The sequence below is a fragment of the Sorex fumeus genome, unplaced genomic scaffold (genome assembly GCF_029834395.1).
Source record: "Sorex fumeus unplaced genomic scaffold, SorFum_2.1 ptg000131l, whole genome shotgun sequence".
In the NCBI taxonomy this organism is placed as follows: Eukaryota; Metazoa; Chordata; class Mammalia; order Eulipotyphla; family Soricidae; genus Sorex; species Sorex fumeus.
Genome location: NW_026606188.1, coordinates 23,643,407 through 23,667,996, shown reverse-complemented (window position 1 = coordinate 23,667,996; position 24,590 = coordinate 23,643,407). Strand labels below are relative to the sequence as shown.

Sequence of the window (24,590 nt, the reverse complement as noted above, 5' to 3'; positions counted from 1 at the left end):
ACTTTTGACTGTGCCTCTACTTCCTGAAAACTGTACTACCTACCCTCGCTTATTAATTCCATGACCTAGATTAATTCCGTGACCTCTTAACCAACATCCAGCTTTTCTTCTGTATTACTCTGTACTCCCCCAGAACAGTAGTTCTGGTTATATAGTTTTGGTCTCTGCATTGCCTATAGAATAAAACCTAGTCTTAACTTCGTATTACTACATGACCTAACCTTACCGTCCTGTATTGCCTCCTACTGGTCCATATGCCCTATCCTATTAGAATTAATTAGCACTCATTAAGCCTTCCGTTTTCTGCCTCTGAACCATTCTCATCTTTATTCTGCTTCTCAGAATTACCAAAAAAAGGCCTTTTGTAAATGGTACTGTCCTTCCATCTTAAATGGCCACAGGTGACCCTGTTTTCATTGTAGCACCACTTCCATTAGAACATGTTCTGCTTTGTGTTCATATCCCATGAGCAATTGTAAATTCATTCTGTCTGGTTTATCTCCCCAAGGATTTAACACACTGCATTTTTATTCATTATCTAGAGTGTGCTTTCAGAACCTAACTTTTTTTTTTTTAATAATAGGTTTATGCTAAAACTATAGATGGGCAACAGACCATTATTGCATGCATTGAAAGCCACCAATTTCAGCCTAAAAATTTCTGGTAAGAAAGTACATGTTCTCTTCTGTTTGTATCTAACAGATTGGAAAGAAACCAGACTAGCTGTTAAATTTCTAGATTAAAAACTGGAGACTTGGTTTTTAATCTGATTAGGTTGGAATAAATTATTAGACTTAAAGATTTCAGTTCCCCTTCTGTAAATGGAGGGATGTACATGTGATCATTTAGATTAGTTCCTGTTATAAGATATAAAAATCTAGATATATCCATCAGATTCTGACTAGATTCTTCCTTTCCTTACAGACACTGGTCTCACAAGTATAGTTGGTGGTGAATGTTCCTAAAATCTGGTGGACTTGGTTAAAAATGTGGCAAACATCAGCCCCACAAAGTCTTGCAGAGGGCAAGATTTCTCTCTATGCCTAGGGAAAGTGGCATTAAAACAGGAAAATGGGTTTGGATCAATAATACAGCAGGCAGGCTGCTTTCCTTGCACGTGGCCTACCTGGGTTTCATCCCTGTTACCCGTTGTGGTACCCCTGTTACCCAACACCTCCAGGAGAAATCCCTGAGTGTAGAGCATGGAGTAAACCCTGAGCAGCTCCCAAATGTATCCCCCCCCCAAAAAAAAAATTTTTTTTTTCTTTTTAAATAACACACAGGAAGAACTTTCCATGAATAAAATAGATGTGGTTTTTAACTCTAAGGAAAAGTGAGAGGTAATTTGGAAAACATTATGGACACTAAAAATAGTATTTCTTTTCCTCTGTACCCATGGCTCTGCTTCGGTTGCTAATTGCATCTTGTGGGGGTTTTTTGTAGTTCTGCATTGTTATGTGTATTTGTTTTCATAGGAATGGTCGTTGGAGATCAGAGTGGAAGTTCACCATCACACCACCTACAGCTCAAGTGGTGGGAGTACTTAAAATACAGGTGAGATCTCAATATCTTAGTGGACCATTTTAAAATATCAATGCTTTTTTATTCAGACCTACCCAATATCGGGCTGGAGCGATAGCACAGCTGGTAGGGCCTTTGCCTTGCACGCAGCCAACGTGGCCGACCCGAGTTTGATTCCTCCGCCCCTCTCGGAGAGCCTGGCAAGCTACCGGTGACATATTTGTTATGCCAAACACAGTAACAAGTGTCAAAATGGAGATGTTACTGGGCCTGCTCGAGCAAATCTATGAACAACGGGAGGACAGTGACAGTGACCCAATTTCTGCTCGAGGCCTAGGAGCCACACCCAGAGATACTCAGGCAACCAGGCCAGATCATTTATAGCTCAGGCTCAGTGGTGCTGGGAACCACAAGGGGAACTCCAGTGATGCTCAAGAGCTAATAGGATCATACTTGGTGGTACTCGGGGTCCTCCAGAGCTATATACTAGGAGTTCATGCAACTCTGAGCATCAGACTAATTCCCCAAATGCAAGGCATGTGCTCCTGACCTCTGGTTAATCTCCCCAGCCCAAATATCACATCCTGTAACAAACATGCAATTGATATCTCTTATATTAGAAATAAAATTCAGCTATATGTAGAATTAAAAGGATTTTGGTGTCTAAGTATTGCTTAAATACAATGGTCAATTCAGGATTGTTCAAGAATAGTCATCTGGAGTGTACAGTGTTTAATAGAGGGGGTCCCCAGCAGTGCTCCAGTCCCTGGACCCACTACAGGTATGGCCTGACATTTCAGACCTGAAGTTAGGTCCACAGCCCTGCAGTGTCCTGCACAGCCCTTCAGGGTCTCACCAGGATCACTCCTGGTAAGCTGGGCTGGGCTGGACTATACAATTCCAGAACTCCAACTCAGGACTCATGCATGCTCAGCATCTCTGAACTATTTCCCCAGTTCTTTCTCCTTTTTGTTCATTTGTTGGGGTGAGGGGAGGGCCAGGGGTGGCACAGAGGACGACTCTCCAACAGTCCTGGGCACTACCAGGACTGTGCCTAGCAGTTCTTGGAAAACCATGTAATGCCAGGGATTGTACCCAGATCCCTGACAGCCCTTTGAGCTATCTTATCCTTTCCTTGCTTAATTTAGTTTCTATACAGTAATGACAGATGGGGAGGGGGGGCGTTAATATTAAACATCATGGTTTTTAATACTGTAGTGATGGGGTTTCGTGTATACATTGTTCCCACACCACACCCTCCACCAGAGTGCCCTGCCTTCCCCTATGATGGATGATTCTTTTAATCATTTAAATTTTAAAAATGAGAAACTAAAGAGAATGACCAAGAGTCATGTTAGGTAATAAAATAACCAAGTAGAGCAAGTTTCTAGTGCTGGTGGTGGGACTGAGATATTTACTTATCTGGATTGAAATCTTTCTTCGCATTGGGTTGGGGGGGTGTGGCTGGACCATCTCCCGTGGTGCTAGGACTTATGGCTCTGTTCTCATGAATCGCTATTAGCAGGACTTGGCACCACAAGGGGTTCCAGGGATCAAAACAGGATTCTATCATAAAGATAATCCAGCAGATTGGGCACTGTTTACCTTGCACTCAACTGACACAGGTTTGATCACTAGCACCCCATATGGTTCCCCAAACCTACCAGGAGTGATCCCTGAATGAAGAACCAGGACTAAGCTCAAAACACAGCCTGGTGTAGCCCACAAAACAAAACAAAAATGTCTATGAAATACTGTTTATTCAGAATTGGTGAAGATCGGGGGTGGCTTAGGTGTGGTTTGTGCTCTGAGCATAGGTTTCTATATGAACTACACATAAACTTGGTCAATTTTCTCACACAGGTTCACTATTATGAAGATGGAAATGTTCAGTTAGTTAGTCATAAAGACGTACAAGATTCAGTAACTGTTTCGGTGAGTATGGGATATTCTTTCAATTATATGCCAAACACAGTAACAACAAAGTCTCCAATGGAGACGTTACTGGGCCCGCTCGAGCAAATCGACGATCAACGGGAGGGCCTTTACCTTTACCTTTCCTTGAAAAATTAGTTTTGGTGACCAGAGAGATTGTAAGAAGTTAAGGCATTTGTCTTTTATGTGATTGACCCTGGTTTGATCATTGGAACCACATACGATCGATCCCCTGAGTACCTTAAAGAGTAACACCTGAGTAGCAAAAATATATAGCCAAAAAAATAGTTTTGATGCTAGCCTTTAGAAAATCAGTTTGCTTTCAATACTTTGATTAAGAGATGATTATGAGAGCTTATTTTAAGAGTGATAGAACAGTGGGTAGAGTGCTTGGTTTGCACATGGCAGACCTAGGTTTGATCCCCAGTATCCCATATGGTATATGGGGAGAGTGGAAACAACAGATAATTTTTTCTTAGTTTAGTGAAAATAGGTGATACTATTGACTATTGTAAAGAATCTTGGGGCTATAGCTCTAAATATTAAGTCTTTTACCCTATTTCCTTTCATGTTCTCTTTTTGTGATTTTTGTTGGTTCTGTATTTTGGGTTCCACTCCTGACTGTGCTCAGACCATACTCCTTGCTTTTGCTCAGGGATCACATTTGGTGGGACTTGGAGGGACCATATGCCTTGCCAGATTTTGAACCAAGCTTGACTATATTTAAGGCAAGCACCTTGCCTGATGTACTGTCTCTACATCTTACCCTTTTATTCTCTCTTACTTAATGGTGACTGAAAGAATTCAACTATTTTTTTTCTTTTTGGGTCACACCCAGCGATGCTCAGGGGTTACTCCTGGCTCATGCACTCAGGAATTACTCCTGGCAGTGCTCGGGGGACCAGATCGGATGCTGGGAATCGAACCCGGGTCGGCCATGTTGGCTGCGTGTAAGGCAAACACCCTACCCGCTGTGCTATCGCTCCAGCCCCAAGAATTCAACTAATGTTAGAGCTGGAGAGATAGTACAGCAGACAGAGTGCTTACCTTGCATGTGGTCAACTCAGGGAACATCCCGGCATTCTATATGTCCCCCAACATCCCCACTCCCTAGGAGTGATCCCAGAGTGCTGTGCCAGGAATAAGCCTTCAGGTAACCCAAAAACAAGAGAGTGAGAGATTCGATTCATTTCATACTGGAATCCTTTAAGGCAATATGTGATTAGTTACTTGACATCATCATTTACGCAAGTGGGGGGATATATAACTGATATGTCTGAGGAGAATGTTTATATCATATACCAGAGGTATTTTCAGGTTTTTAAAAAAATTGCATTCTTCTACCTGGGATCAACTCCAGCCCCTCACACATTCAAGACATGTGCTCTACTACTGTGAAAAATTCTAGCCCACAGTCATAAAAATGTCAGGATATTTCCATGTCTTTTGGCAGTAGGCCAGTTGATTGGAAAGAACATGAAGGTTTTTTGGTTAAGATCTAGATTCAGATCCCATATTTATGATTCAAAAAGAGCAGCACTTTTGGCTAGAGAGGTAATAAAGCAGGGGAGGTGCTTGCCTCACGTGCAGTTGTCCCAGGTTTGGCTGCATATAGTCCCCATAAGCCCCAACAGGAGTGATTCCTGGGCACAGAGCCAGGAGTAAGCCCTGAGCACTACAGGTGTGACCCCAGGAAGGGAGGAAAAAAAGGGAGGGAAGGAGAGGACGGAATAGTTTAGGTTTGGTTGAGTCACATAAGAGAATTTCTGTTTTTCTCATCCGCAGAACAGATAGATGTGTTTCATAGGGTTTTGAGAATCAAATAAGGTAATTTGCAGGCCTTATTCTGTGCACTGAGCTCATGCTTTGCATACAGGAAGCATAGTTTTATCCCTGAGCACTGAGCTGAGAATAGCCTCTAAGCAATACCAGGTCTGGCCCAAAACCTTAAAAAAAAAAAAAAGAAAAGAAAGGAAGGAAGAGGGCGTGATCTGCTGGAAACACTTGATAAAAACTGCTATAGAAGTGTTAATTAAGATAGATTTACTTTACAGAGTCCTCATCTCTTATACATTTTTTTAAAAAAATCCTTATTTTCCCTATTCCCTTCTTCCATTAGAATGAAGTCCAAACTGCCAAGGAATTTATTAAAATCATAGAGCATGCAGAAAATGAGTATCAGGTAAGACAATGTGGAACTGACTTTTCTAGATATGTAATACTTTATTACTTTTGTCCTATCAACATGTCTTAACTTCTCTCTCTGGGTTTTTGGTTTTTTTTTTCTTTTTGGGTCATACCCCTCGATGCTCAGGGGTTACTCCTGGCTCATGCACTCAGGAATTGCTCCAGGCGGTGCTCTGGGGACCGTATGGGATGCTGAGAATCGAACTCGTGTCGGCCATGTTGGCTGCATGCAAGGCAAACACCCTACCCGCTGTGCTATCGCTCCAGCCCCTTCTATTGCTTGGTTTTAAGTGTGGATACTCCACAGACCTTGCCACTTGACATTCTGCTAACCTCCCTTCTAATGCTGAAACAGAGGTTGGAAGGAATGATAGCCCTAGCTTTAAAAAATAATGTGGGTGGGTCTTTTTTTTTTAATTGAAGCGTTGTGATTTACAAAATTATTCGGGGTATTTTTTTTTTCATACAATGTTTCAACGCTAATCTCTTCCCCAGCGTCCACTTTCCTCCACCAGTGTCCCCAGTTACCTCCTACCCTCAATCTTGCTTCTTATTTTCCACCCCTCTAGGCACTGCTTTCCAGTACTGTTACTAATAGGGTTTAATGCATAACACTATACCACCTTCCAGCATAATGTGGGTGGTGGACTTAACCACCACAGAGATTATAGAGGAGCTTGTTCAAAATACTACAACCTGACTATCCTTATGCGCCTCGAGCATTTCTTTGAACACAGAATTACTTTGTCCTTCATAACTTCCCTGTTGCAGTTATAGCTTATTTTCAATTATCTGTTGCAGACAGCAATTAGTGAGAACTACCAAACAATGTCAGACACCACGTTCAAGGCTTTGCGCCGGCAGCTTCCAGTCACCCGCACCAAGATCGACTGGAACAAGATCCTCAGCTACAAGATCGGGAAGGAAATGCAAAATGCTTAAAGGCTGAATGCAGGGCTCTTCATTACATGGAAAGAAAGGATTCAACATGTGATCATTCGATATATAAGTGATTTATAAACAAGAGTGATATTTTGCTAGGGCTTTCAAAGTTAACAGGTTTTCTAGTCTCATGGAATACTGTTGGACCTATATAGCATTGTCTTGTTTCTTTTGTGTTCTTTTTGCCTTGTAATTTTCTTTTTCACTATTATCTACTTGTAAATTTTTTTTTTAATTTTGCAACATTTAATGATGGAAACATTGATCTATCTTGGAGTCATTCTATTTAGGAAATGTTCCTATCCATAACGTCCTATTACTGACGTAGACAGGTCATTTGGTCAGTACTTTTCTACCTTTATCTTTCAGAGCACTTCTGGTACTTCAGTGGTCTGTACTGATCCACCAGCAGCTGGGAGCTATGCTACCAACTATAGCTGAATGGAAGATATTTCCCTCTTACTGCTTTGATCATTTATAACATCTCAACTGTAGCCTTCAAAAGTTTGGATTAGGACTTTTCGAGTCCTTTTGGGGTGGAGTGAAGGAAGTTTCTGGACATTCCATAATAACCAGCTTCTCTGAGAAAATTGTTTTTTAAATCCAAAGACTTGAGCCACATTCCCTGCCCATAAATGTGTTTGCTTTTTTTTTTTCTTACCTTGTCTCCTTCCCTCTAGTACTATTATAATTATAGACATCTGCATTTACAGAAGTTTTTTTTGTTTTTTTTTTTAGTGAAACACCATGAGGTACAGTTATAGACTTATAAATTTTTGTGCTTGGGTTTCAGTTGTACAATGATCAAGTACCCATCCCTCCACCACCTCCACCAGTGCCCATCCTCCACCACCACGTGTCCCAGCATCCCTCCCACCCCCCATCCCCCCATCCCACCCTGCCTCTGTGGCAGGGCATTCCCCCTTGTTCTCTCTCTGCAGAAGAGTTTTTAATCCATTTTTTAATATTCAGGAACTGCTGACATACTAGGGATGTAGTAGAATATAAAACTTTAAATGCAGATGTTGAAGGAACAGTAGGTATTGATATTTTGTGCTTTAACATTTTGGCAGGATTGTATAAGCAAGTGAATCAAAAACAAACAAAAACTGAATGAACCAAAGTGAAAAGGGTAACTTCCAGGCAGTATCTTTCTATTGTAACCAGGTATTTCAGGGAATACTGGTGATCTGTTTGAAATAGGTTGTAAAACTTGTTCTAAATTACTCTTCCTCAGTCCTGCCTGCCAAATGTAACTGTGATATAGCAAGCCTCTAGTGGCAGGTTTTGCATAACCTTAATGCACAGGTGACATAGATGTGATATGACAGCTGGTAATGGTGGACTCATTTACATTGTTTACACTTCTATGACCAGGCCTTAAGGAAGGTCAGTTTTTTTAAAACCAAGTAGTGTCTTCCTTTCTCCAAATACATGTCCAAAAAAAGGGGTGTTTGTGCTTCAGCTTTTTTTTTTTGCTGAGTAAAAAAAAGTCAAGCAAGAGTTCCTTTATGAGTGACCTACAGAGCTGTATAAGCATTTTTATTTCAAATAAACTATATTTGTATTATTTGTCATTCATACTATCCATTCAGACCACACTATCCTCTGTATCAGTAGTCCAATAGAAATATACCTGTTTTGTTCTTAACTGGTCTGACTGAGTCTCTGTTTTTGAACCATCTATTCCTGGCGAGTATATGGGAGGAGCACCTGCGGGGAGATAGCCAGGAGTAGCCAGCTGTGACCTTTACTGTGAAGTGTCTAGTGATCTGGACTCAGGACTCTCCTGCAAGGTATGCATATTAAATTTATGACCCAAGGCCTGAGTGCTCCGCCCTAACTGATTCCCAGCACCACCTGGGTCCTCTAAAGACAGTACGGGTAAAGTCCCCCTTACTCCCCAGTGTGATAGCCTCTCCAGCCAGAGCCATTGGGAGGGGCTCCTGGTCTCTTTAGCACTGCTTGGGGGGACCCTTTCACTGAAGATAGCAAGGCAGGTACGGTGCTTGCCTTTCACAAAGCCAACCCTGGCTTGGACCCAAATACACATTCTGGTTCCCCCAGCCCCATCAGGAGTGAATTCTGCGCACAACCAGAAGTAAATCCTGAGCACCTCCGGACATGAACCCCCAAGACAATATTGATAGCCAGATTTCTAAACTAATTGTGTATTCTTAGATATAAGAAATGAGTATTAAGAAATACGCAAGGAGTGAGGAAAAGGAAGCATGTTCCAGAGGAAATGCAGGCTGCTCCAGAGAGGAAAGTCTCATGCAATAATTACACATTGGGATGCCAGTGACCCCCCAGGATTATGCGCCAGGAAGGAAAGAGAAGTTGCGTCCTGCATCCCACCCCTAGAATAGAAGGGTGTGGGCAATAGGAAAGGTGGAGTGCACCCAGCTTGCTTTCACATAACTGTTTTTACAAGATTCTCCAAGCTTCCCTGGCTAGACTATTCAGAGTTCTAAAGTTGGTACCCAACTTTTACTATTAAGTCGAAAGTCGAACGGGGTGGGGCAGAGCAATGACCCATGGATAGGGCCTTGCCTGCCTCTGACTCAGGTTCTATTCTCTGTATCTTATGGTCTTCACGGAACTGATTCCTTGAGCACCACCAGGTGAGGTATAAAAACTGCCGCAGACCACTCAGCCGCTTGAGTCTTCAATCTGGGGAGGACCCGTCAAAGGTATATAGGAAAGCAGAGAAGTCGGCGCATTGGACAGACAGACACCAACACAAGAGAGGTTAAGTGCTGCTGCTGCTGCAGTTTATTCAAGCCAAAGGCTTCCTTCTAATACAGTTCTCAAATCCATCTGACAAAGCATATGTTGCATCAGACCCCCGGGGACGTGCTCTGTTTTTGAATCCAAATGTCAATTGATCATCACCAAACAAAGGGGTCTTAGGCTATCGCAACCCTGTGATTTGTCTTACATTGATGGACTGTAAAGCACACAAGGGATTAGGAGCATGGGTTTTAGAACGGTCCCATGTTTTTCATTCTGAGGCATGTAGGGGCACGTAGGCCAGTTAGAAGGGACAATGGTCAGTTTAATAAGTTGAAAAATATTAATGTCTTGAATGTTCCCAATAAATGTATAAAATGAGGCCAAGCATTGTATTCTTAGTTTCAATGGTCTACTTTCACAATGACTCCTATTTCTCCAATATCAGTGTAATTCCTCATAGCCTAGTTTGTTACTAACAGCAGCAATGGAGAAGACATTAACTCACTAGCCGCAAGCTATTAATAATTAACTCACTAGCCGCAAGCTATTAATAATATTCTTTAGTAGCAATAACGCTCTTAGTAAGCAGATGGCAAAAGACTGTACGCCAAGCATGTCCGTTGAACTGCCAGGGGGGTCACCGGGAACTCTCGGGCCGCTTTCCTCCTGTTAGGGGACGCTGGCCACAATTCCACCAGCCCTAGGGCTTGAGACTTGCTCTTGCCCTTAATGTAGCTTAATGCTACGCGGGCGACGCCGTAGCCGGCGTGGCAAAAAACAAAAGACAAAATATTTAAAGAGATTTGTGAAGAGCAACTTGATTTTATGCAGTGGAAGAATCAATTCAGGTCCACTGGGCAGGCCGCCTTGCAAGGCAAATGCCCTACCGCTGTGCTATCACTCCAGCCCACAAAATGAAGTAAGTTTCACAAAATAGTATAACCTATTCACATAGTGGAGTGCCTTCTGTTCATTGCAAGAGCCTAGAGATAATATAGGGGTTAAGATGTTTGCCTTGCTTGTTGACCAACCTTTCTTGGATCCCAGTACCATATGCGATCCCCTGAGCACAGAGCCAACAATATACTGTGGGGCCTTTAGGTATGACAAAAGCCCAAGACGACAAAAAAAAAAAAAATTAGGGCTTAGAGAGATAGTACAGTGGGTAGGGTACCTAACCTTACCTGGGTTCAATCCCTGGCATCCCATTCAGTCTCCCAAGCTGGTGTGGCCGCCCTAATCGCCCCCCTCCTACCACCACCACTGCCAAAAACAATTCTAGGTATCCACCTATCAAAGCAAGACCCAGGAATGGTTGCAGGCAGGAAATAGAAATGAAAGAATCACTGCACATTAAATTTACCCAATTTTTCACGCTGAATTTTAAATGCTTTTCTTCTATACAAGTCTGACAGCCACAGTCATGTGCAGAAAGCTTTTATCCTTGTTTCCAACAGAGAATCAGGACTTTGAGTACTTCACTCTGCCTCCAAGGCCAGTTCAAATTCCTCCCCTTTTGAAGGACGTTTAACAAGCCTATGTTCTGTACTTCATGTGCACATCCAAATAATCTTGCTTTTGCCTTTACCTTATTAACAGTTGGTGCGGTGTCTATCTCATGAATTTCCTAAGCCTACAGATTTATAAAAATACTCAGTGTCCTGGCCATCTACTTAATTAGGCCCATAATTGTGAGGAAATCAACCCTCTATGCAAAACAAGTCCTGAGAGGCCTCCAGACTTGTTAATCTTCAAATTCCTTAATCTTCAACAAATTGTTTGCTTTAATTTTGTCTATTTCATCACATTTTACTGAAGTCAGCCTATAGTAGCACTATAGCACTGTTGTCCCATTGTTCGTCAATTTGCTAGAGCAGGCACCAGTAACATCTCCATTCGTCCTTGTCGTATGCTAGTGTAGCCCAATGGCGTCTGCTCGCTCCAGGAACATGAAGTGAGACTTGTTACTGTTTTTGGCATATCGAATACGCCAGGGGGAGCTTGCCAGGCTCTGCTATGCGGGCAGGATAGTTTGCTGGGCTCTCCAAGAGGGATGGAGGAATTGATCCCAGGTTGGCCGCGTGTAGGGCAAATGCCCTAGCGCTGTGCTATCGCTCCAGGCCACAGTATCACTCTCATCCTACAGTATCCTAGGGAAAAGATTTCCGAACCACATGAAAAGGAGTTTTTTCTGTGTCCTCTTTTAATTGGGTTTGAAATGACACTGTGAAATGATGCTGCCATACCCAGCAGTGCTGGGGAAGAGTGGCAGGTTTGGGGTCCTGAGCAATAGTACAGCAGGTACCATATGATCCCCCCGATCTGGTTCCCCAAGTCCACCAGGAGTGATCCCTGAGCACAGAGCCAAGAGTAAGCCTGCCCCCATTTTACAGTTTTAACATTCCTGCAAATTCCTGGGCTGTTAAAATGATGATTAACAATTTCCCAAAATCATACTTTCTACCCCAGACCTTAGTCTCACAGGAAACTAAGAGATCATGGACAATACCTAAGCAAGTGGTAAAACAAACAGTCTAACAGGCCCTAGACTAGCCAGGCTGCTCTGCAAAATTCTCCCATTCTCTGTAACATTCTTTTTTCTTCTTTCAAACTTATTATTTCCTGATATAATCCTTTATGAAATTCCCTGTTAAAAATGCATTTGTTTTGTCTCATGTTTTCTGCTCTTATCATCATTCTCATTTCCATAAATTCTTCTTTTTCTTCTTTGACTTCTTCATTGACCTAATTGTTATCAGTAGCATGTTATCTAGTTACCAGATGTTTGAGTATTTCTCAGCTTTCTTTTTATGGTATATTTTGGCTTTCATACCATTGTAGTCAGAAAATGTATACATAGAAATAATTTCTATTTTCATTATTTTATGCATCCTTGGTTTTTTATTTTTTTATTTTATTTTTTTCTATAACTGTACCATGAGGTACAGTTATAGACTTAAAATTTTTTGTGCTTGGATTTCAGTTATACAATGATCAAGTACTCATCCCTCCACCAGCGCCCATCCTCCACCACCACAGGTCCCAGCATCCCTCCCACCCCCTATCCCCCCATCCCAGCCTGCCTCTGTGGCAAAACATTCTCTTTTGTTCTCTCTCTCTCCTTTTGGGTACTGTGGTTTTCAAGAGAGGCATTGAGTGGCAATCATGTTTGGTCTATAGTCTACTTTCAGCATGTTTCTCCCATCCTGGTAAGATCCTCCCAACACCCTTTATTTGGTGCTCCCTTCTCTATCTGGGCTTCCTTTTCCCCTAGCACATGTGGCTGGCCTCCAACTCATGGAGCAAAATTCCTGGTACTAACCTCAGTCACTCCTGGGTGTTAGTCTCCCATTTTGTTACTTTATGTTCCCCAGATGAATGCAATCTTTCTCTGTCTATCCTGTTCTTTCTGACTCATTTCGCTTAACATGATACTTTCCATGTAGTACCACTTGTATGTAAATTTCATGACTTCATCTTTTCTAACAGCTACATAGTACTCCCTTGTGTAAATGTACCAGAGTTTCTTTAACCAGTCATCTGTTCTTGGGCACTCAGGTTTTTTCCAGATTCTGGCTATTGTAAAGAGTGCTGCAATGAACAAACAAGTGCAGATGTCACTTCGACTATACTTTTTTGCCTCTCTGAGATATATTCCCAGGAGTGGTATTGCTGGGTCAAATGGGAGATCAAATTCTAATTTTTTGAGAATTGTCCATACTGTTTTCCAAAAGGGTTGGACCAGTCGGCATTCCCACCAGCAATGAAGGAGGGTCCCTTTCTCGCCACATCCTCGCCAGTACCTGTTGCTTTTGTTCTTTTGGATGTGGACCAGTCTCTTTGGTGTGAAATGATATCTCATTGTTGTTTTGATATGCATCTCCCTGATGATTAGTGATGTAGAGCATTTTCTCATGTGTCTTTTAGCCATTCGGATTTCTTCTTTGCGAAAGTTTCTGTTCATTTCCTCGCCCCATTTTTTGATGGGGTTGGGTGTTTTCTTCTTGTGGAGTTCAACTAGTTATCAACCCCTTGTCAGATGTGTATTCGGCGAATATCCTTTCACATTCTGTAAACTGTCTTTGTATTTTGGTCACTGTTTCTTTTGAGGTGTAGAAGCTTCTTAGTTTAAGATAGTCCCATTTGTCTATTTCTGTTTTCACTTGCTTAGCCAGTGGCATGACATCTTTGAAGATACCATTAGCTTCAATATCATGGAGAGTTTTGCCAACTTTGTCTTCAATGAACTTTATGGATTCCGGTCTGGTGTTGAGGTCATTAATCCATTTTGATCTTACTTTTGTGCATGGCTTTAGGCAGAGATCTGAGTCCACTTTTTTGCATGTAGCCGTCCAGTTTTGCCAGCACAATTTATTAAAGAGGCTTTCCCTGCTCCACTTCACTTTTCTTGCTCCCTTATCGAAGATTAGATGATCATATGCTTGGGAGGAGATGTTAGTATATTCAACTCTGTTCCATTGGTCTAGAGTTCTACCTTTATTCCAGTACCATGCTGTTTTAATTATTACTGCTTTGTAGTAGAACTTGAAGTTCGGGAGGTTGATTCCTTCCATTTTCTTTTTCCCAAGAATTGCTTTAGCTATTCGTGGAGGCTTATTGTTCCATATAAATTTCGGGAGTGTTTGCTCCATTTATTTGAAGAATATCATGGGTATCCTTATAGGGATCGCATTGAATTTGTATAGTGCTTTGGGAAGTATTGCCATTTTGACAATGTTAATTCTCCCCATCCATGAGCAGGGGATATTTTTCCATTTCCTCGTGTCCTCTTTTATTTCTTGAAGTATCATTTTGTAGTTTTCTTTATACAGGTCCTTTACTTCCTTAGTTAAGCTGATTCCTAGGTACTTGATTTTCTGGGGCTCAGTTGTGAGCGGGATTCTTTTCTTCATGTCACTTTCTTCTCTTTCACTATTTGCGTATAGGAAAGCCATGGATTTTTGGGTATTGATTTTATAGCCTGCCACTTTATTATACAAGTCTATTGTTTCTAGGAGTTTCTTGGTAAAGGTTTTAGGGTTCTCTAAGTATAGTATCATATCATCTGTGAATAGTGAGAGCTTGATTTCTTCCTTCCCTACCTGGATGCCCTTAATATCTTTTTCTTGCCTAATTGCTATTGCAAGTACTTCCAGTACTATATTGAACAGTAGTGGAGAGAGTGGGCATCCTTGTCTCGTCCCTGATCTTAGAGGGAAGGCTTTCAGTTTTTCCCCATTGAGGATGTTGTTTGCTGTAGGCTTGTGGTAGATGGCTTTAACTATATTGAGGAAAATCCCCTTTATCCTCATTTGGAGAGAGTTTTCATCATAAATGGGTGCTGGATCTTGTCAAATGCTTTCTCTGCATCTATTGATATGATCATATGGTTTTTATCTTTTCTTTTATTGATATGATGGATTATGTTGATTGATTTCCGAATATTGAACCATCCTTGCATCCTCGGGATGAATTCCACTTGGTCATGGTGTATGATCTTTTTGATGAGTTGCTGAATTGTATTTGCTAGTATTTTGTTGAGAATCTTCGCATCTGTGTTTATCAGGGATATCGGCCTGTAGTTTTCTTTTCTTGTGGTGTCTTTGTTTCCTTTTGGTATTAGAGAGATATGGGCTTCATAGAAACTGTTTGGGAGAGTTTCGGTTTTTTCAATTTCCTAGAAAAGCTTGAGAAGAACTGGCAATAGGTCCTCTTTAAATGTTTGGAAAAATTTGCTAGTGAATCCATCTGGACCTGGGCTTTTGTTTTTGGGAAGACTTTTGATTACAGTTTCAATTTTCTTGATGTGAATATGTCTATTCAGGTACTCTATATCTTCTTGATTCAGCTTTGGGAGATGATAGGAATCCAGGAACTTATCCATTCCTTCTAGGTTCTCTTGTTTCGTGGCATACAGACTTTCAAAGTAGTCTCTGATGATCATTTGAATTTCTTTGGTTTCTGTTGTGATATCCCCATTCTTATTTCTGAGTCGATTTATTAGGGTTCTCTCTCTCTCTCTCTCTCTCTCTCTCTGTTTCTTTGTGAGTGTTGCTAATGGTTTATCTATCTTATTTATTTTCTCGCAGAACCAGCTCTTGGTTTCATTGATCTTTCGGATTGTTTCTTTGGTTTCCATGTCATTGATTTCTGCTCTAAGTTTATTATCTCTTTCCTTCTGCCATATTTGGGCTCTTTCTGTTGATCCTTTTCTAAGATCTTGAGCTGTGAAGTCAAGTTGTTTATGTGCATCCTTTCTTCTGTCCTGAGATATGCTTGCAGAGCTATAAATTTTCCCCTTAAAACAGCTTTCGCTGTTTTAAGGGGAAAATTTTAAGATCCCATAAGTTCTGGTAGCTCATGTCTTCATTCCCATTTGTTTCCAAGTATCTTTTGATTTTGTCCTTGATTTGCTTCCTGATCCACTCGTTGTTCAGCATTGAGTTGTTTAATTTCCAGGTGTTTGACTTGGTTCTCCGTGTCTGTGTGTGATTCACTTCTATTCTCGGTGCATCATGGTCTGAAAAGTTTGTTGATACTATTTCTATCTTCCTGGTTCTATTTAGATATGTTTTGTGGCCTAGGGTCTGTTTTGGAAAATGTTCCGTGCACACTGGAGAAGAATATGTATTCTTTCTTTTTGGGGTGTAAAGCCCTGTATAGGTCTATAAACCCTTTCTCTTCTATTTCTTCTTTCAAAGTCAATGTTTCCTTGCTGAGTTTTGTTCTTGTTGATCTATCCAGAGGAGATAAGGCGATGTTGAAATCTCCAGCTACTATTGTGTTGCTAGCAATGTTCTCCTTAAAATCTGTTAGCAGTTGTTTTAAATATTTAGCTGTTCCCTTGTTAGGTGTGTATACATTTAAGAGTGTGATTTCTTCCTGTTGTACGTATCCCTTGATGAAGAGAAAATAACCTTTGCTATCCCTTCTAATCTTTTTCAATGCAAAATTAATGCTGTTGGATACTAGTTTGGCCACCCTAGTTTTTTTGAGGGAGCTGTTTGCTTGCAGGATTGTTTTCCATCCTTTGACTTTGAATCTGTGTTTTCTGTGTTTGCTCTGGCTGTTGAGATGGGTTTCTTGTAGGCAGCAGAATGTTGGGTTCTGTCTCTGAATCCATTTTGTCACTCTGTGTCTCTTAATTGGTGAATTTAGACCGTTGATGTTAAGAGAGAGTATTGTTATGGGGTTTTGTGTCTTCTTTCTGTAAGTGTCTGTTGTGCTTGTAAGGTTTGTCTTGTCTTATAGTAGCCCCTTTAGCCCTTGTTTTAGGTTTGGTTTTGAATCAATGAAGTTCCTGAGCTGCTCTTTGTCTAGAAAATAGTGTAGTGTTCCTTAGATTTTGACTGAGAGTTTAGCTGGATAGAGTATTCTTGGTGAAGCATTCATTTCAGTGAGTTTTTTCACTATATCTTGCCACTGCCTTCGGGCTTGGAGGGTTTCCTCTGATAGATCTGCTGTGAATCTAAGGGGTGCTCCTTTGTATGTGATTTCCTTCTTTGCTCTTGCTGCATGCAGTATTGTATCTCTATTTGCGGCACCCGTCATTCTAACTATGATATGTCTTGGAGTGTTTTTGTTAGGGTCTCTTTTAGCTGGCACCCTTCGGGCTCCTTGAACCTGAATGGCTGCATTGTGAAGCTCTGGGAATTTTTCAGCAATGATTTGTTTGACCGTGTTTTTTTCGTTGGGATTGTTTCCCTGAGCTTCCAGTAGTCCAATGATTCTAATGTTCCTCTTGGAATCATCTGTTAGGACTCTGATTTGCTCTTGAGCTATTTTGAGGTCCCTTGCCATTGTTTGTTGTTGCCTGTTGGCTTGATGCAGCTGATCTTCCAGCTCACTGATTCTCTCTTCAGCTGCAGTCATTCTATTGTTGAGAGAAGAGACTGAGTTTTTCATTTCATCTATGGAATCTTTTAATCGTGACATTTCTGCTCTCATTTCTTCGCGTAATTTGTCAATTTTTTCTGTCATGTTACTGGATATCTATCTGACTGTTTCATTGAGTTGATTGAACATCTTCATGACTTTGTATCTAAATTCTATGTCAGAGAGGTCCCTTAAGTGAGCAGTATCGACAGAGAATTCTGGATTTTTTTTCGTTGTCCTCCCCATGTGGTGGGGATTTGCGTTGTTTTTTCATATTGCTCTGTAGGTTGGGGACTAGGTTCCTTGGGGACTAGGTTCTCCAGTATGGATAAACTACCTGTGGCAGTGTGAGTGTTGGCCTGCTGAAAATAGGCCACGCCCACTTCTACCGAAGTCACGCCCACTGGTGAAGAGGCCACGCCCCCACGGGAACCTGGGTTTGGGAGGAGATCAGCTCAGCCTGAGGAGTGAAGAGAGGAAGGCAGATGCTCAGAGCTGCTTTTCTCCAGGGGTCTGGGAAGACGCCTGGGGTCTTGCAGGGAGAGATCCAAGTCCCGGGTTCAAGTACCGGCAAATGAACTGACCTGAGTTTGGGAAGAGATCAGTGCAGTGTCAAGAGTGAAGAGAGGAAGGCAGACGCTCAGGGCTGCTTTTCTCCAGGCGTCTGGGCTTTTTTTTTTTTTTTTTTTTTGGCTTTTTGGGTCACACCGGATGATGCTCAGGAGTTACTCCTGGCTTTGCACTCAGGAATCACTCCTGGCGGTGCTTGGGGGACCATATGGAATGCTAGGAATCAATCCCTGGTCGGCTGCATGCAAGGCAAACGTCCTACCCGCTGTGCTATTGCTCCAACCCCTTGTAACATTCTTGACACTTGATAAGAAGCAAGAAGACCCAGTTTTCCTATTAAAACATGTAAAAAAAAAAATACTGAGTTTCATACTAAATTCCTCCCTATCTGGAGAGTTTTTTTCTTTGCTACTTTAAAAAAGTGCTTCTTTATTCCTTGTGTAAACACAAAAAGAGGGCAGGCAAAGGGACGGCAGCGGCCTATCTCTCCTGCCGCCCTCGCAGTCTCAGTCCGTTTCCCCACTCCAGGGAGGTCGATGGCGATGGTCAGGCGAAGGAAGGAAAGGAGGGCCAGGCTGGTTGGTCTTAATAGCAATTTATTACATGAAAGAAATTTATGTCATGGAGGACCCAAGATCTCTCAAGCACGTGCTCATTTGTTCTCTCAGCTTCTGTCCCCATTCTCTCAGATCTTTCACACACGTGTTCCCCAGGTTCTCTAAAGCACGTGTTCCCCCAGAGAGCCCCGAATATCTCCTTATATAGATCATGGTACCTCTAAAGGGCTAAAGGGCGCAATATAGTAAAGTCATCAAAAGGAGTTACAGAAAGAACATTGAGGTGGCAAAACATACATTGTTTCTTTACATCTGCAGGCCAGTAATTTTGGCCTCCTGAAAGAAGATACAAAACCAAGACTGAAACCTTTCACAAGCTACAAGCACTTGGATTTGCATCCCAAAGACCCATCTGCTAGGGCTTGAAATCTATATCCCAAAGACAAGAATCTGAGCTTTGCATCCCAAAGACTAGCCTGCCTGGAGCCTGGAATCTACATCCCAAATATCAGGCCTGGCTAGCCCCTGAGAACTGTGAGAAAAGGAAAACTGCCTCTTACAATATGCTGAAATTATTTACTGAAGGCAGTTTGAAGGGGAGAAATGTTCAGCCTCCTCCAAACTAGTCAGGAGACACAGGAAAGCCACTTCTAGAGCAGATTCTCATTTAGCAGATCAACTCACCCTAGAACAGAATCCCCTGGGTGTGTTTCTTCTCTCCTTGTAAACATATAAGCATACATAATATAAATCATTTTATATGACACAGAAGTAACTTAAGCTTATAGAATTGCTCTCCTAGGGCCATCTCGACCGACCTCAGACTACAGCGCTCAGGCCAGATAATCTTTCCTATCCCTAGCAGGGTCCTAGTCTCGTAGTTACTTTTGGATCATGACAGCATTTGGTACACACCAGGTACCTGTAGGGGGCGTGCCAATTCAGAAGTGGGCGTGGCCTTGTTAAAGTGGGCATGGCCTGATTTTTGGCTGGTGGCCCCCCCATGCGGCCCCACGTGGCCGCAGGTAGTTTACCCATACCCAGCAATCTCAGGTAACATCTCAGTCTCCATACCTCCACACCAACATGAAGAAACAACGCAAATCCCCACCACAAGGGGAGGATGGTGAAAAGCGTCCAAAAGCCTCAGTAGGTGCTACACACCTAAGGGACCTCTCTGAGAAAGAATTCAGGTATGAAGTAGTGAAAATGTTCAATGAACTCAGTGAAACAGTGAGACAGATATCCAGTAAATTAAAGGAGGACATGGAAGAAACAATCGAGAAATTACTGGAAGAAATGAGAGCAGAAATTGGAAAGCTATGCACAGAATGTCATGAATAAAAGATTCTGTAGATGAAATAAAAACTTAGTCTGTGCCCTCAACAGTAGAATGGTCACAGCTGAAGATAGAATCAGGGAGCTGGAAGATCAGCATCATGAAGACTACAGGCAACAACAAACAATTGCAAGAGACCTAAAAATAGCTCAAGAACGAATCAGAGTCCTAGCAGATGATTCCAAGAGGAACAATATTAGAATCATTGGAGTACCAGAAGGTCAGGGAAACAATACCAATGAAATGGCCATTGTTAAACATATCATTTCTGAAAAATTCCCATAGCTGGACAATGCAGCCACTCAGATTCAAGGAGCCCGAAGGGTGCCAGCTAAAAGAGACCCTAACAAAAACACTCCAAGACATATCATAGTTAAAATGATGGATGCCGCAAATAGAGATACAATACTGAAAGCAGCAAGAGCAAAGGAGGAAATCACATACAAAGGAGCACCCCTTAGATTCACAGCAGACCTATCAGAGGAATCCCTCCAAGCCCAAAGGCAATGGTGGGATATAGTGAAAAAACTCATTGAAATGAATGCTTCACCAAGAATATTCTACCCAGCTAAACTCTCACTCAAACTAGAAGGAACGGTACACTATTTTCTGGATAAGCAGCAGCTCAGGAACTTCATAGACTCAAAACCAAACCTAAAACAAGGGCTAAAAGGGCTACTATAAGACAAGACAAACCTTACAAGCACAACAGACACTTACAGAAAGAAGACACAAAACCCCATAACAATAATCTCTCTCAACGTCAATGGTCTAAATTCACCAATTTAAAGACACAGAGTTGCAAAATGGATTCAGAGACAGAACCCAACATTCTGCTGCCTACAAAAAACTCATCTGAACAGTCAGAGTAAACACAGACTCAAAGTTAAAGAATGGAAAACAATCCTGCAAGCAAACAGCTCCCTCAAAAAGCTGGGGTGATGATCACCTAATCTTTGATAAAGGAGCAAGAAATGTGAAGTGGAGTAAGGAAAGCCTTTTTAACAAATGGTGCTGGCAAAACTGGACAGCTACATGCAAAAAAATGGGCTCAGATCTCTGCCTAACACCATGTATAAAAGTAAGAACAAAATGGATTAAAGACCTCAACATCAGACTGGAATCCATAAGGTACATTGAAGACAAAGTCGGCAAAATCCTCCATGATATTGAAGCTAATGGTGTCTTCAAAGATGTCACGCCACTGGCTAGGTAAGTGAAAACAGAGATAAACAAATGGGACTATCTTAAACTAAGAAGCTTCTGCACCTTCAAAGAAACAGTAATCAAAATACAAAGACAGTCCACAGAATGGGAAAGGATATTCGCCAAATACACATCCGACAAGGGGCTGATATCAAGGATATACAAAGTACTGATTGAACTCCACAAGAAGAAAACATCCAACCCTATCAGAAAATGGGGCGACGAAATGAACAGAAACTTCATCAAAGATGAAATTCGAATGGCTAAAAGACACATGAGAAAATTCTCTCCTTCATTAATCATCAGGGAGATGCAGATCAAAACAACAAATGAGATATCTTTTCACACCACAGAGACTGGCCCACATCCAAAAGAACAAAGGCAACCGGTGCTTGGCACAGATATGGCAAGAAAGGGACCCTCCCTCACTGCTGGTGGGAATGCCGACTGGTTCAGCCCTTCTGGAAAACAGTATGGACGATTCTCAAAAAAAATTAGAAATTGAGCTCCCATTTGACCCAGCAATACCACTCCTGGGAATATACCTCAGAGAGGCAACAAAGTATAGTCGAAGCGACATCTGCAGTTGTCTGTTCATTGCAGCACTGTTTATAATAGCTAGAATCTGGAAAAAAACCTGAGTGCCCAAGAACAGATGAGTGATTAAAGAAGTTTTGGTACATCTACACAATGGAATACTATGTAGTTGTCAGAAAGGATGAAGTCATGAAATTTACATACAAGTGGTACTACATGGAAAGTATCATGCTAAGTGAAATGAGTCAGAAAGAGAGGGATAGACATAGAAAGATTGCATTCATCTGGGTAACATAAAGTAACAAAATAGGAGACTAACACCCAAGAATAGCCGAGATAAGTACCAGGCGGATTACTCCATGGCTTTGAGGACAACCGCACACGCTAGGGGAAAAGGCAGCTCAGATAGAGAAGGGAGCACCAAATAAAGGGTGTTGGAAGGTTCCTCTCAGGATGGGAAATGCGTGATGAGAGTAGACTATAGTCCCAACAGGATTGCCACTCAATATCTCTTTTGCAAACCACAGCACTCAAAAGGAGAGAGATAACAAAAGGGAATGCCCTGCCACAGTGGTAGGGTGGGAGGGAGGATGGGGGGAAGAGGGGTGGGAGGGATACTGGGACTGATGGTGGTGGAGAATGGGCACTGGAGGAGGGATGGGTATTTGATCATTGTATAACTGAAACCCAAGCACAAAAATTTGTAAGTCTACAACTGTACCTCACGGTGTTTCACTAATAAAAATTTAAGGAAAAAAAAAAGCTGGGGTGGCCGTACTTGTATCCGACAACATAAATTTCAGGTTGAAAAAGATTAGAAGGAACAGCGAAGGCCATTTTCTATTTATCAAGGGATACGTACAACAGGAAGAAATCACACTCTTAAATTTATATGCACCTAACAAGGGAACAGCTAAATATTTAAAACATCTGCTAACAAATCTTAAGGAGGACATTGCTAGCAACACAATAGTAGCCGGAGACTTCAACATCGCATTACACCTCTGGATAGATCAACAAGAACAAAACTCAGCAAGGAAACATTGACTTTTAAAGAAGAAATAGAAGAGAGGGGGCTTATAGATCTATACAGGACTTTACACCCCAAAAAGAATACATATTCTTCTCCAGTGTGCACGGAACATTTTCCAAAATAGACATGTGCTAGGCCACAAAAAATATCTCAATAGAATCAGGAAGATAGAAATAGTATCAAGAATCTTTTCAGAGCACGATGCACTGAAGATAGAAGTGAATCACACACAGGCACAGAGAACCAAATCAAACACCTGGAAATTAAACAACTCAATTTTGAACAACAAGTGGGTTAGGAAGGAAGTCAAAGATGAAATCAAAAGATACCTGGAAACAAATGAGAATGAAGACATGAGCTACCAGAACCTATGGGATGCAGCTCAAGCCGTGTTAAGGGGAAAATTTATAGCTCTGCAAGCATATCTCAGGACAGAAGAAAGGATGCACATAAACAACTTGACTTCACAGCTCAAGATCTTAAAAAAGGACCAACAAGAGGAGCCCTAACCAGACAGAAGGAAAGACATCATAAAACTTAGAGTAGAAATCAACGACATGGAAACAAACAAAAAAAAATATGAAAGATCAATGAAACCAAGAGATGGTTCTTCGAGAAAATAAACAGGATAGATAAACCACTAGCAACATTCATAAAGAAAGAGAGAGAGAACCCTAATAAACCGAATCAGAAATGAGAAGGGGGATATCACAACAGAAACCAAAGAAATTCAAATGATCATCAGAGACTACTTTAGAGTCTGTATGCCATTAAACAAGCGAACTTAGAAAAAATGGATAAATTCCTGCATTCCTATAATCTCCAAAGGCTGAATCAAGAAGATCTAGAGTACCTGAATTGTGTAAACACACAAAAAATAAAAAGGCCGGCGGTCAGGCCGCTTCCCCACTCCAGGGAGGTCGATGGTGATGGTCAGGCGAAAGAAGGAAACGAGGCCAAGCTGGTTGGTCTTAGCAGCAGTTTATTACATGGAAGAGATGTATGTCATGGAGGCCTCAGGAATCCTCAAGCACGTGCATGCACTGAGAGCCCCAAAGATCCCCTTATATTGTTGGGATCAGGAGTTCCCTAGCCCTGGGAGGCGCGGAGAAACCAGATAGACACAATTCCTGCAGGAGTAAAAACGGGGTTTATTTAGACCAGCATGCTGGGGCTCCGCAGCATACCCCAAAAACGGGCAGTGGCTGAGAGCCCCGAACTTCTTCAAAGGGGATCTTATATAGGCCTTCACTGGCCGTTACAGCAAGGCCCGCACATTTCATAGCCAATAGATTTGTAACAACATATACTTTCCTAACCAATCCATTTAAAAGTACCTCACTCCTTAGCCTATAGATTCAAAGATCAGCATTTACGTACATGGATTGTCAGCACAAGCAAGGTTATAGCCGGAATCATTAAGCCTTAGGTAATCTCCCTTGACCATCCTCTTTTTGAGTTACCCAAATCTGCAGGGTGCTTTAGTGAGACAATACATTCCAGGAAAGGGCAATTTCCACCAACCACCCGCATCCTGAGTTATCCTTTACCCAAATCTGCAGGGTGCTTTACTGAGACAATACATTTCAGGGACAGTAAATACACCTGAATCCTGTCACACTTGGTTTAGAAAAGAAGTTATGCCCTGTTCACTTTCCAAGTCCCCTCTCCCCCAGGTGCAAAGCAGCCAAGCAGTTTTACAGAAAGCAATGTTGCAAGTTAGCTAAAGTACACAAAAATTTGATGCCCTAAGATGGATTCTTTCAATATAGATCATAGACCCTCTAAAAGGCGCATTACAGTGATGTCATCAAAAGGAGTTACAGAAAGAACCATACATTGTTTCTTTACATCCACATTGTTTCCTTACATCTGCAGGCCAGTAATACTGGCCTCTGGAAAGAAGATACAAAGCCAAGCTGAAACCTTTCACAAGCACTTTCACAAGCTGCAAGCACCTTGATTTGCATCCAAAAGACCAGCCTGTCTAGAGCTGGGAATCCACATCCCAAAGATCAATCCTGGCTAGTGCCTGAGATCTGCATATCTAAGACCAGCTAGGTTTCTGAGAGAAAGGGGAAACTGTCTCAATATACTGAAATCATTTACTGAAGACAGTTTGAAGGGGAGGAAGCAGTCTCATCCAAGCTAG

General features: G+C 41.8%; 1 protein-coding gene across 1 annotated transcript in view; it reads left to right on the top strand.

The window, feature by feature from the left end:
• The window catches only part of CAPZA1 (capping actin protein of muscle Z-line subunit alpha 1), a 43,845-nt gene extending 35,615 nt beyond the window's left edge, over window positions 1-8,230 (top strand). The window contains exons 6-10 of the mRNA XM_056138975.1: window positions 584-663; window positions 1,476-1,554; window positions 3,385-3,456; window positions 5,576-5,638; window positions 6,445-8,230. Of these exons, the coding sequence (XP_055994950.1) occupies window positions 584-663; window positions 1,476-1,554; window positions 3,385-3,456; window positions 5,576-5,638; window positions 6,445-6,585 (435 nt within the window). The 3' untranslated portion in view covers window positions 6,586-8,230. The remainder of the gene's footprint in view (window positions 1-583; window positions 664-1,475; window positions 1,555-3,384; window positions 3,457-5,575; window positions 5,639-6,444) is intronic.
• The last annotated feature ends 16,360 nt before the right edge of the window (window positions 8,231-24,590 follow it).